The 11,499-nt window shown below is 52.0% G+C and overlaps 3 protein-coding genes across 3 annotated transcripts; 2 read left to right on the top strand and 1 right to left on the bottom strand.

The window, feature by feature from the left end:
- Window positions 1-246: 246 nt before the first annotated feature.
- Window positions 247-1,306, bottom strand: DACRYDRAFT_88630 (cyclin-L1; the record flags this gene model as incomplete). Its single annotated transcript, XM_040776868.1, has 4 exons — window positions 247-562; window positions 616-965; window positions 1,016-1,097; window positions 1,152-1,306. The coding sequence occupies 4 exons, from the start codon at window positions 1,304-1,306 to the stop codon at window positions 247-249; spliced, it is 903 nt and encodes a 300-aa protein (XP_040629051.1).
- Window positions 1,307-1,814: 508 nt separating this feature from the next.
- DACRYDRAFT_51974 (Rad52/22 double-strand break repair protein) lies at window positions 1,815-2,508 on the top strand (the record flags this gene model as incomplete). Its single annotated transcript, XM_040775075.1, has 4 exons — window positions 1,815-1,899; window positions 1,953-2,092; window positions 2,150-2,296; window positions 2,347-2,508. The coding sequence occupies 4 exons, from the start codon at window positions 1,815-1,817 to the stop codon at window positions 2,506-2,508; spliced, it is 534 nt and encodes a 177-aa protein (XP_040629052.1).
- Window positions 2,509-6,494: 3,986 nt separating this feature from the next.
- DACRYDRAFT_99884 (Het-C-domain-containing protein) lies at window positions 6,495-9,400 on the top strand (the record flags this gene model as incomplete). Its single annotated transcript, XM_040777636.1, has 10 exons — window positions 6,495-6,733; window positions 6,780-6,788; window positions 6,835-6,889; window positions 6,935-7,172; window positions 7,217-7,350; window positions 7,395-7,584; window positions 7,637-7,906; window positions 7,953-8,164; window positions 8,211-8,383; window positions 8,437-9,400. 10 exons carry the CDS (start codon window positions 6,495-6,497, stop codon window positions 9,290-9,292), a joined length of 2,376 nt encoding a protein of 791 aa, XP_040629053.1. The 3' UTR covers window positions 9,293-9,400.
- Between the last annotated feature and the right edge of the window lie 2,099 nt (window positions 9,401-11,499).

Here is an 11,499-nt window from a genome sequence, read left to right on the forward strand (position 1 = left end):
ACAACATACGATAACGTGGCCGGATGGAACCATCATGTCCGTCACATCGGTGAGAGAGGACCAGGAGTTGGTGGGACCGTTTCCAACGGGTGCTTGGGAAGGGTACGTAACCGTGACTGGCCTGTTGATGGGAGAGAAAATGACGGGATTCGGGATCAATGAGATCGTCCACTTCACGCCTGCTTTGTAGGTAGATTTTCCATTGTCACATGCGCAAAAGACCGCCGCTGGACGCATCAACCGCCGTCAATGCTGATTCAAATGTTCCATCGCGACGTCGTTCTTCGCTGAATTGTCTTCCAACCACTTCTTTACTTCTTTCCTTCCACCCAACAACAGTCTGAACACCTCCTCTCTCTCTTTCTCGTCTTGCTTGCTGTACAGCCTGAGGACCCACACACACACCTGCTCTATATCCTCAAAATCGGTATCGAACAGTTCCCACCAAGGCTCGTGCTCGGGTGGCTCAGGTAACACGACCCGTGCCTGTCGAGCAGCAAGATGAATGGACGCGCAGGCGATGGTCGGAAATGGATATACAGCATATACGGGCGTTTGAAGCCTGAGAAAGTAGCAGATAAGTAATGTGAACACTGCTAAATCACAGTCACGTACGCGTCGTTCAAGAAACTCCATGCCATTTGAGCGATGTCCTCTATTCTGCCCAATCCAAGCACGTTGAGATAGTTGACCATGGTATTATATGGCAGCTGGACTTGTACGTTGAAAGCAAGTCGCTTGAGGAGCTGCATCTCGCCAATGATTAATTCATCTTTATACGCGTAGTATTCATCCGAGTAGTACGACATGGGCGTGTACTGGAACCCATCAAGAGGCATACTAGGATGCGACAGTGTATAGCGGAGTCGAGAGAGAAGCAAGTCAAAAGTGTTAATGATATCGCGCATGCGTGCTATGTGCTCTTCCAGTTTCGAGGCGAGATAGAGGGCACCCATCGCAACTTCCTGACTGTGTAGTCAGTTCCGGTCATTCCAACCTTGGTAATCGTGCATACCAATATAGAGAATTCCCTCATGCTAGTCACGTACCAGAACCTCTGAAAGAGTACCTGAGCTGTGGCCATCACGACCTGTGGCCTGTCGCAAATTTTAGCAGCATGAACACCGCTCCTTAGCACAAATGGAACGCACGTTCCCAGTAGAATGCCAGCGCTCTGAATCAACCTGCATCCCTCTGCTCGCAAGTCTTCCTCCAACCAATCCGGTACTCCATCAGCCCGAGAAGGTGTTTGTGAAATTTGTGCTGCCGAGGCAAGGGGATATAAGAGAGGATGTTGGATTGCCATCCAAAAGCTGGAGCACTATCACAGAGCTGTCGACGCGGCAGAAAACGCGTTGTCGGAGACACGCGCTTCGCTTCCGAGCCTGTTTCCTCTTCCCAACATATTGTAGTGGCTAACCTGAAAAGCTACAATACAGCCCAATCTCTGTCTGCTATTTTATTGCCCCTTATGAGTACTCTTTGGACCAAATGTCATGGCAATATACCTGTAATACCGGACTATAGTCGAAAACACGTGAGTGTCACGTGATGGCGCGTCCACCCCTGTTCATTTGCCCCCCATCAGCCGCGCAGTCCTTCCACTGTCCGCTCCTCTAGCTCAGCCTTTCTCATTCTCATTCCTATCAACGTATGTTATTAATGCAAGAACTCTCTACTGCATGACAACTCTCCCAAATCTTCTCATCGAAAGCTACCAAGCATCCTTCCGAACCACAGGTCATACTCAGATGGCCAATGCCTCCTTTAACCCCGCCATGCATGGTGCTGCGACGTCGACTCAGTTTATGAACATGCCTCCTGCTGGAGAGATAAGTCAATTCACAGCTGAGCAGATTGCGACACTGCAAGCAAAGCTGGAGAAACGGCTTGGACCTGGTACGGGAATACCGCTATGTCTGACTCCCCGTGGCCTGATCTGTGTCATGCAGAGTACATCTCGACGCGCCCAGGTCCAGGGGGTGGACCAACGATAACTTATGCGGAGGGATGGAAGATAATCAACCTCGCAAACGAGGTGTTTGGATTCAATGGCTGGTGTTCTTCCATTACGAACCTAACAATCGATTTCGTATGTCCAGTCACACTGTCGCCCGCGTCTACCCTCTCCTCTGACCGCTCCCTGTAGATTGACGCTCACGATACTACGCCTCCCCGTTATAGTGTTGGCACACATTGTATCACTCGCGTTACTCTGCGCGACGGGACGTATCATGAGGATGTCGGATATGGCACTGCGGAGAACCAGAAAGGGAAAGCGACCGCCCTTGATAAGGTGCGCATATATGGACCTTAAACGGCATACCAGCCCCTGAAAGTATCTAGGCAAAGAAGGAAGCTGTTACAGATGCTTTGAAGCGCACCCTCAGAAGCTTTGGAAACCTACTCGGAAATTGCTTATATGATAAGCAGTATACCGAACAGATCAAGAATATCAAATTACCACCGGTATCATCTGCAGTCGCTCCCGACTATTATCTCTTCTGACGCGGATTGTATTCAGCCCAAGAAGCTCGATGCCAAAGAACTGCACCGTCGGCCAGAATTCGATCCTGCGCTCATAACCCCAAGCGAACCTTCACGTATCGGCCCTGAAGCCGGACCCTCCAATGCTCCTACATCCGGCAATGCTCCAACGAAGCCTCTATCTGTTAAACCCCCTGTACGCGCGCATACAGTGCCAGTACCACCTGCGCCAAACCTGAAATCCGAGTCACCTCGATTGCCTTCACCTGACGACAGCAACGACACGACGTACGACTTCGGCCCAGAAGACGATTCCCTCTTTGCACAAATTTTTCTGGAGGAACCTGGAGTGAACCAGGATGAGGACAGACCCTTAGTCTACATGGATGATGACAGTCGCACTATATCGCGCTCGTGAGTTAGTACACGTACCGGTAGCAGCACTGCTGAGCGTGCCTCTAGGAGCACAATGGATCGGCCCATGTCGCGCTCAGTGCTTGCACAGCCTCAGCCTTCTTCACGCCAAACAATGCCCACTGAAGAATCCCGCAAGAACAACAATGTACCACCACGCGCTCAACAAGTGTCACGACCGCAGCATACTACCCATCCACAAGGTCAAGAAGCGCCAGTTCGTCAGCAGCAAGAGCAAGAGGAACGGCTGCAACGGCAGGCGCAGCCACGTCGCCAACCTGATCATCAGGATCAACGTCCCCGTCAATCACTGCAAATGTCTAACTCCGGTCAATCCCCTGAACCTCGAAAGAACGTCACAACGCCCGAGGTTCAATCAGCAAGAGCAGCACCTCAAGAGGCGCCTCCGCTCACACCAAGTCGTGCAAATCGGCGCCCTCCGAGCAATCAAAACAATTTACCTCCCACGTATACCTCGCGTCGGACCACGACAACGGCTGCAAGACCCTCCGATCTTCAGTTCGATAACCCGCAAGAAAGCAGAACTAGTTCCAACATGGATCGAGAAAGCACTCATGGTAACAGGCACGGGCAGGAGAAGAGCGACGGATTTACTATCCTCAATGTCCAAAACGACGAGCGTCCCGGATTCGGAAACACTTCAAATCGAAGAAGTCATCATGGTAGCTCTGGTGGTGGGCACCGCTCTAGCGAGAGCGGAGGCGCATTGTCGCGTCAGGCAGAGCACCAGAGGCCGGGTAATAGGGAAGAGTACTCAAGAGGAGGAAGCGATGCACCTGATTCAGATTCTGTTGGCGGTTTCCACTTTCCTGTTGGAGTGGTACGTTCTCTCGAGATGGTCTGCAGTTCGTGTGCTAAGCCGAAAACAGAAAGCAGCATCGAATGCGGCTCCCCGTTTTCCCGTGGAAGGAGCTACGTCGGGCTTCACGAATGGGAATGTTGTTTACAGACAACAACAGCAGGCAACACATGCGGGGCCGAAACGGCGGTCGGATACTATGGCTGGGTAAGCTATGTCATTTTTGATCTAGTATCTTCTTCTAATTGCTCTCGTAGAACGGGAACGGGGGGAAGGCAGGTGCTGGGAGAGGTCGAGATGGATGAGAGGGGTCATGTGAAGCGGACCAGGTATTAAGGTTCTAACGATTCAGTGCAGAGCAGTCTTTCGCATCCCATCAAGCTCATTGTAATCATAGATCCGTTATCAATGCAGTTGTCGGTTTCACGAGATTTTCATCGAATGAATGCTTTCTGGACAGAAAAAGAACCTGAGAAGGAAGTGATATGTCCCCGCCAAGCTCGACTTTTCATTCCAAGTGATTGCACACGCACATGGAAAAATATTGAAGAATGTAGAATCCCGCTCAAGCCGCGGCAACGCATTCATGAGGCCAGAATACCTCAGAATGGGTCCCTGACATATGAACCCTTCCAATCATTCCCAAATTCGGCCCGGTAACCACCCAATATAACGCCTCCAAAACCCTTTATTTTCTAATTGAATTTCCATCAATCCACACAGTGATTTACGTGGCCATCAGCATCAAGTGTCCAATCGGGTTTTGCGCGGTGTCTTCTTGCTCGGGTTGTCTGATCGCCGGCCACGCGACCCTGCTCATTCCGAGCAGAAGGCGGAGAAAAAAAAAGAAAGGGGAGAGAGACGCATTCAGCGCGATGAGGCCATAGACGCGGATAACCTCTGCTGGCTGCGGTCCTTTTGCCCTAAGCAACCCCACTCAACAAGGGTCGCAGCGCCCCTCAACAGGCCGGGGTTGGAGTTTACTTTGTAGCTCCTCTGCTTTCTCCTCGACCATCACGACAAGGTAGAAGAGGAGAGAGGTGCATGGCGAGCTTGTGCCCGTGTGTGACCATCCGGCAGACCGACCTCGACACAGAAACACCAAGACCCTCACGCGCCTGGCGCTAAAATTCCAGCAAAACACGCATTCCAACGTCCACACGCCGCCAGCTTATTGCACTCTCTTTGACTTGACGACTGACGACAAAACGATATTTATTCTTGACGACTTTGCTGTACTCTTTTGTCTCTTGTTGTGCTTTGCTTGCTTTGCTTTGGAGATGCCGTCCAGGTTCAGGCTGTTGCTTGCCCAGTTTTGGGGACGCCACGAGCGCGATGTATGCGAGAAAGGCGAGAAGCCAGAAGAGCTGAACGAAAAAGTAGACCAGGAGAAGCACTCTGGCATGTTTATTCCCATCACTTCTAAAGACATTGCTGACGGTTCTCCCAGTCCCTCACAGAAGAGGTCATGCACACAAGCCCTCCCAATCCTCGGATATCTCCCTCTCCCACCTTAGGCCGCTGCCCATTGTCCTCAAGGCTTTCAGACGCCATTCGTCCGACTCGTCACATACAACCGGGACGACTGATACAGGGGGTTCGTGCGCGTCCCGAGAGGCGAAGAAGTCGCTACGGGTCAAGGTAGTCGTGCCGCACTCTTCTCCGGTACGCAGCCAGCGTGTCGCCCTCACTCCCTCCCCCTCTCCCTCCCCACCACCATCGCGTCTGCCAACCCCCCTCTCCCCCCTGCCCTCCCACCTTTCCGCGCCATACCCGTCAATCCCCTCTCGTTCCAACCGTTCTCGCCCCCCATCCCGGACATCGATATTTACCATGCTCACTATCTGGTCTTCCGAAGCCCCCCCTATCCGAGAACATCCCACCGCTCCTTCCTCTCGCTCTGTGCTGCCCAGCACGGACAGCGCGGGTCACCCTCTCCAACCATGGGGTAAACGTCGGCTCCGTCCCCGCCCAGCGCTAGAAGACGTCTTCGGTCCTCTGGTCCTCCCTTCACCCCCACGTGGACGCACGCGCACGCAGTCCCTCACCGCTGTTCAAGGGAAACGGAGCTACCGTCTCCGACCACCAAGATTCTCTCTCGACTGTCCACGGCTGCCGGAGCTCGAGCTCGGCGGACTGGGGTGGCCGGAATTGGAGGTGGAAGAAGAGGAGAGCCCGACGAACACGTTGGTTCTGGATAGGAGGGTACCTTTCCCGGTTGGGGAGGCTAGTGAGCCTTGTGTGACGGCTGTCCCTGGCCAGGGAAGGAGGAGGCTTATCAGCATGCCTTTGGTTTGAGCTCCCGGTGCTGGGCTTGGTTCGGTTGGACAATTGCGCTTTACTAGCGCTCTTCTCACTTTCACTACTTGACGAATTCTCATATGCCTGATGATCCCTCATTTCCCCTACCACAACCATACACTTCCACCTCTTTTTCATTCTCAATATCATCCCCGCAACCTTTCGTTCACCCACACATTTATCATACATTGTTATGTTTATCAGTTTACAACAGTGCCGTATAGTTCGTAGTAAGCAAGGTCGGATTAATGGATGGATGTGGTTATGTTGTTTCCATTTTTGATGCCAAGTCCCTGACCGATCGTGTGGGAAAACGATGACGTCTGCATGTGATGATGTGTGATGCGCTTGGCACGCGCACCAATAACGTGCAAGAGTCGTGTGGTCAGCCAAGAATGGGGAGAGGCTTGGCAACACCCTTTGGATAATAAAGTGCACAAGACTGCTCACCGCTTCCCTTTGATCGTGTACGATGTTCACACCACGTACGACGCTGCTTATCCTCCTCTGTCTGCTTATTCTCCTTGCTGTCCTACCCCATGTACACGCTTTTGGAGCAGGGAACATCCCCTCCTATGCCTACCTCGAGGGCAAGGCGTTCCGGCATGGAGATATAGAGGATGTACTCAGTACTCTTGTCAAGAAAGCAGGTGGGTTCCTGGGTAGAGGGACAAAGTTCGGAGGGCTGGATACTAAAAGGGTGTACTTCGGGTGAGCCGTTCTAAGCGTTAGAAGGGATTGTGCTGATTCGGAGCAGGAACTGGCTGTGAGTACGATGGTTGAAGGGAACGCTTGCTCTGATAGGGGTGCAGGAGGGACTACAGTCAAGCGATGGACATTGCCGCTCTGAAGAAACTCGAAAAACAGGTATGTGCCCCTTCCTCCTTTCCCACACCCGCTCACACAGCTCAGACAATCCTCAATCTCGTCATGGCACTCGGTTTCCTCGCGCACGGCTATGCCACTTCCGAGTTTGAGGTGACAGAAGAAAGGCTGGGCGTCTACCTTCCTACGGAGCATATTGACAACCCGAAAGGTTATGGCGGAGATGAGGATCCGAGGAAGTATCACCCGGCTCTCCGGCCGCCTGTGGATCAAAGGGAACTGGAGATCGATGAGCGCACGGGGATGAAGAACTATATTGGGAATGGTGAGTGCTTCGTTTGAGTACGTAGGCGCGCTCACAAGGAGCAGAAAATGGGAATTGGGATACGAGCAGGGCTTTGGTGAGAAGGACACTCGAGAAATGTATCGCCGCTGGGCGGCAGGCGCGTTCCAGCGGGAGCAAGGAAACAGAGTACGAGGCCTTCCGCCTGCTTGGGACAGCTGTATGCGCGTCATTCTCTTCTCCAGCCCCGCTCACACAGCACAGCTCCACACACTGGAAGATTTTGCCGCCCACTCGAACTTCTGCGAACTTGCCCTCGTCAACCTCGGACATGGAGAGGTGTTCTGCCATGTCGGAGAGCACTGTAGGATTCGCGCTAGGAATGGCAAGATGGTGCCTCCGCTTGTGACGGGCACGTTTGGTGGAGCGGACTTTATCCATTCACTGCTTGGCGGTGCGTTCCTGACACTCAGATCAAGGTATATGCGGGCTGATGAGTGTTTTAGAGGCGACTGATCATATCTCCGAAGCATCCGTCTCGGACCTGACGAAAGGGTTTGACCGCGCACGATCTCAATCCGGCAGTGCGTCACAGGACACACTCCGCTCGCTCTTCTCCCAGCTTCCTGGAGGAGAGGGTACTAAGCTCACGCGAGAGATGGACGGCGTACAGCGGATGAGGGCTGAGGGAGGTGTGGGGGGAAAGAAACCGGAACAGATGAGCCCCCAGGAACTGCATGCCGCGCTCTGGCAGGTCCTCAAGTTCCGTGATGGCGGTTTGTCCCCTTTCATCATCGTCGTTCGTGTTTAACACTGCTGTAGTGATGATGTACATCGAGGAGACGCTCGAGAAGATCCCTCTACTCTCTAGTTTGATTGACAAGATCTCCAACACGGTGTCTGTCTTCGTCCTAACCTCTATCGAGCCACTCATGAAGCCCATCCTGAAGCAAGCCACCGCCGGTCTGCAAATGGGCTCGAGCGAACTCGTCAACTCGGTAGACCAGTTCGAGGTGTTCAATAACCCTATGGCTGTGCGTCCCCTCCCTCTTTTGAAGTATGATCCTGAACGCTAGGCAGTCCGACCCGACGCACTCTTTCCTCTCCAAGGATCACTTTGGCCTTATACTGAACGAACCTGCAGGGATGTTGGGAAAGCTCGTCCTGACGTACACCGTCAACCTTGTCGTCCAGGCATGGGACAACCACGGTATGGATACTCGTGCAGTCACCGAACCTGTCCTGGAGTCATTGTATGGGCTTCTCCTCTTGAATTGTCCTTGTTGTGACCCTGACCGCCTCATAGCTTCCATCCAGATTTTTACGACCAGCGTTCGCAGATTCAATACCAGATGATGACCTTTATGAAAGAATGGATCCAAGGCCAACCCAACCGGGAAGAAGTGATCCGTCGGCTCACCCAAAACGCAGTCAAGAACCACGAGAACACACGGCTCCACACTGGAGGAAGCGACACTGGCTTGGGGCACAATATGGGCATAGAGGCACAACACCAACTCGGCTCATATGTCCAGTCTATCCCGGGTGTGGCGCAGGTACAGGGAGCGTACAACAGCTTCCAGCGCATCTCCGGCCAGGTGTCGCAGTTCACTGGTGGAGGAGCGAGGAGGGAAGTGACGGACGACGCACCCCCTGGAGCTGGGGTGCCGTCCCTCAACCCGCCGGGGACGTTCCCTTCCCATTCATTTACGGAGGTGACTACCACGACTATCTCAACAGGCGGGTTCCAGGAACAGTTCTCCCCGGGATACCAGCATCCCGAAGGTCGCCAGCCTCCGCAAGTCACGGCTCCCCGGCCGCCTGCATCACCGCGTCCGCAAGAACACGACTACCAGCAGCAGCATGGCCAGCATCAGGGAGGAAATTACCAACCGCACCACGGGGATGATCACAGCCCACACCAAGCGCAACATCAACCTTCTTATGCACCTCCCCCCGGTGCACCTTTCCCGCCACCAATGGGAGGATACGCCGGCCCCGCGTATGCCCCTCCCCAAGGTCCCCCACCCGGGCAGTGGCAAGGTTACCCTCCTCCAGGGCCACCCCCTGGACAATGGGGTCCTCCGCAGGGCCCGCCTCCTGGATGGCAAGGGCCACCGGGGCAGGGATGGTCGGGTTACCCTGGTCAGGGGAGGTGGTAAGATTGGAAACTCGGGATTGATATTGGACATCACAAAGGTATGTATATTATGGGGTTGAAGTAACTGTAGACTGTGTTCGTGTAGAATGGTGCACTGATGAAAGATCGTAAGTTTAACACATCGCGTCGTATGTTCCAAAGAGCCTCTTCTGTCGGAGATAAGCCCGACCACTGGCATGGGCTCTGCTTGTTCGCTGTTTTACCTTCCTATGCTGGGGGAATATTCCTGGACTAGTCCCGGACATTTTTCTGTCACAAGTTGATTAAACAATATCGTTGCCTGCGTCCAAGGCGAAGGCGACTTTCTTATGGCCGATACCTTTTCTCACCCATGGAAAGCGCACAGTCGTGGACCGATTCATTTGAAACGGGTTCAAGAGACCGATCCCACATCTTGATTCCTCTTGTTTCAATATCCCCAGTGTCGGTGGAATTCATGCAACATTAGGCGTCGGCGTTAAGAACGCCACGAAGGTACAAGAACGGGAACGTCAGCGGCCCGCACCATGGAGCTGGGCGGGTTCTCCCTCCAGTTCACACATGGTCAGCTTTCACTAGTTCCCACTCCTTGAGGGGGGTGGGGCTGATCGATGTCTTGAATACAGTACCACTGGGAACAAGATCCGATCACGAGAAACATGGAGGGTTCTGCTGACCAGATCTGGTTTGGATCTGATCGAGGGCACACCGCTCGGTGACGTCATGACAGTTCCCTTGTAAAGGGAGTATCGCACGGAGGAAGGGATGCAGCGAAGGGATGCCAAGAGCGGAGGCGACGACGGAGAAGGCACGCGCAGTTGTGTTCCGTACATATTCGTCAACTGCGAACAGAGGTATCGGCGATAATAGCCTTACACTAACGCCGAGAGTGTTTGGATCGTTCTCATTAATGTATGCTCTGGCAGACAGACTTAGTACAGACAGGTAAGAGCGTGGCTCACTCAGTTAACAATACAATGAAATTCGAATGGAGCGACCTTTCCGAAGGTACAAGCATGATCCGTAACGGCATCGGCAGTATCTCGTAAGCATTGTTGGCAGTCAATAGTATGCTCAATTAACAGGTTATACTGTACAGCATTCGATAATATATAGAATATCATCATAATGACTGCGAGGTAATTCCTCCGATGACCCCTTTCGGGGGTATCTTGCCTACAATGACTCCTCAGGCGCAAATTCCCTAAATGACCCCAACTGCTGCCCCTAAGTAACCAAATAAGGAAAGCAGTGGCTGTGGCAATAGAAGCACGTGCCTCCGGTCAATCCAACAACGTGTTTTTGTGAATGTTTTCCTATTAGAACAGACCTTTTTCAAAAGACAAGCTGGTTGGCATTGTGTATAGTATCTATTATTTTCAAGAACTGCTGCAAAATTCATTGCCTTGCCATAAAAGTGCAGTGTTCTCTCACCTATGTTTATGATGGTGAAAATTGGTGAATTATTATATGAGGCATCCATGCAGAATTAATTTATATACTGTAACATAACTAATCAAAAAACAGAACAAAGCTTGCAAATTAATTGTCCGAACATGCTTTATAAACTGACATGAAGAGACCAGACCCTAGCACATCTTGAACTGCTACCACAACCTTCCTTAATTGAAAGGTCTTTGGTTGCTTAGGGCAGGCCTTGGGGTCATTTGAGGGATTTGCACCCAAGGGGTCATTGTAGGCAAAATGCACCCAAAAGGGGTCATTGGAGGAATTACCTCTAATGACTGCCTTGCTTGTGATGTGTGATTCACCCATTTTGATTCTATACTAGGAATGGACAGCTCCCTAGACCTCCGTCAGACCTTCATGCCACACATCAGACCCAGATAGGGTCTTACACTTCTTTTTAAAAAAGAATAATTAGTAAGTGTTTTAGAGCTCTGCACATTTGAACCCATCATCCAGCTATTTTTTACATAGCTGGAGTAACATTCAATTTGGGGTTAAGCAGGTTGTGTCTCCTGGACCCAGGCAAGACTTGTTCAATTTTGGGTTTCCTCCTCTCCCCACCTCCCAGTACTTAGTTTAAATAGTTAAATATATTGAAACAAATTAACCACCTTATAGATACATGAATGAAAGCATTCACACATTCCAGCAATGCAGAACCAGCTGTTGTATTGAGGACACAAAGAGAACTATAGCAGCAAAGGTATACAGGCATTCACTATGGGCCAGACTAACTACTTCTATGCAAGTTTCTGGGCA

This window comes from Dacryopinax primogenitus (genome assembly GCF_000292625.1).
Source record: "Dacryopinax primogenitus strain DJM-731 SS1 chromosome Unknown DACRYscaffold_8, whole genome shotgun sequence".
NCBI lineage: Eukaryota > Fungi > Basidiomycota > Dacrymycetes > Dacrymycetales > Dacrymycetaceae > Dacryopinax > Dacryopinax primogenitus.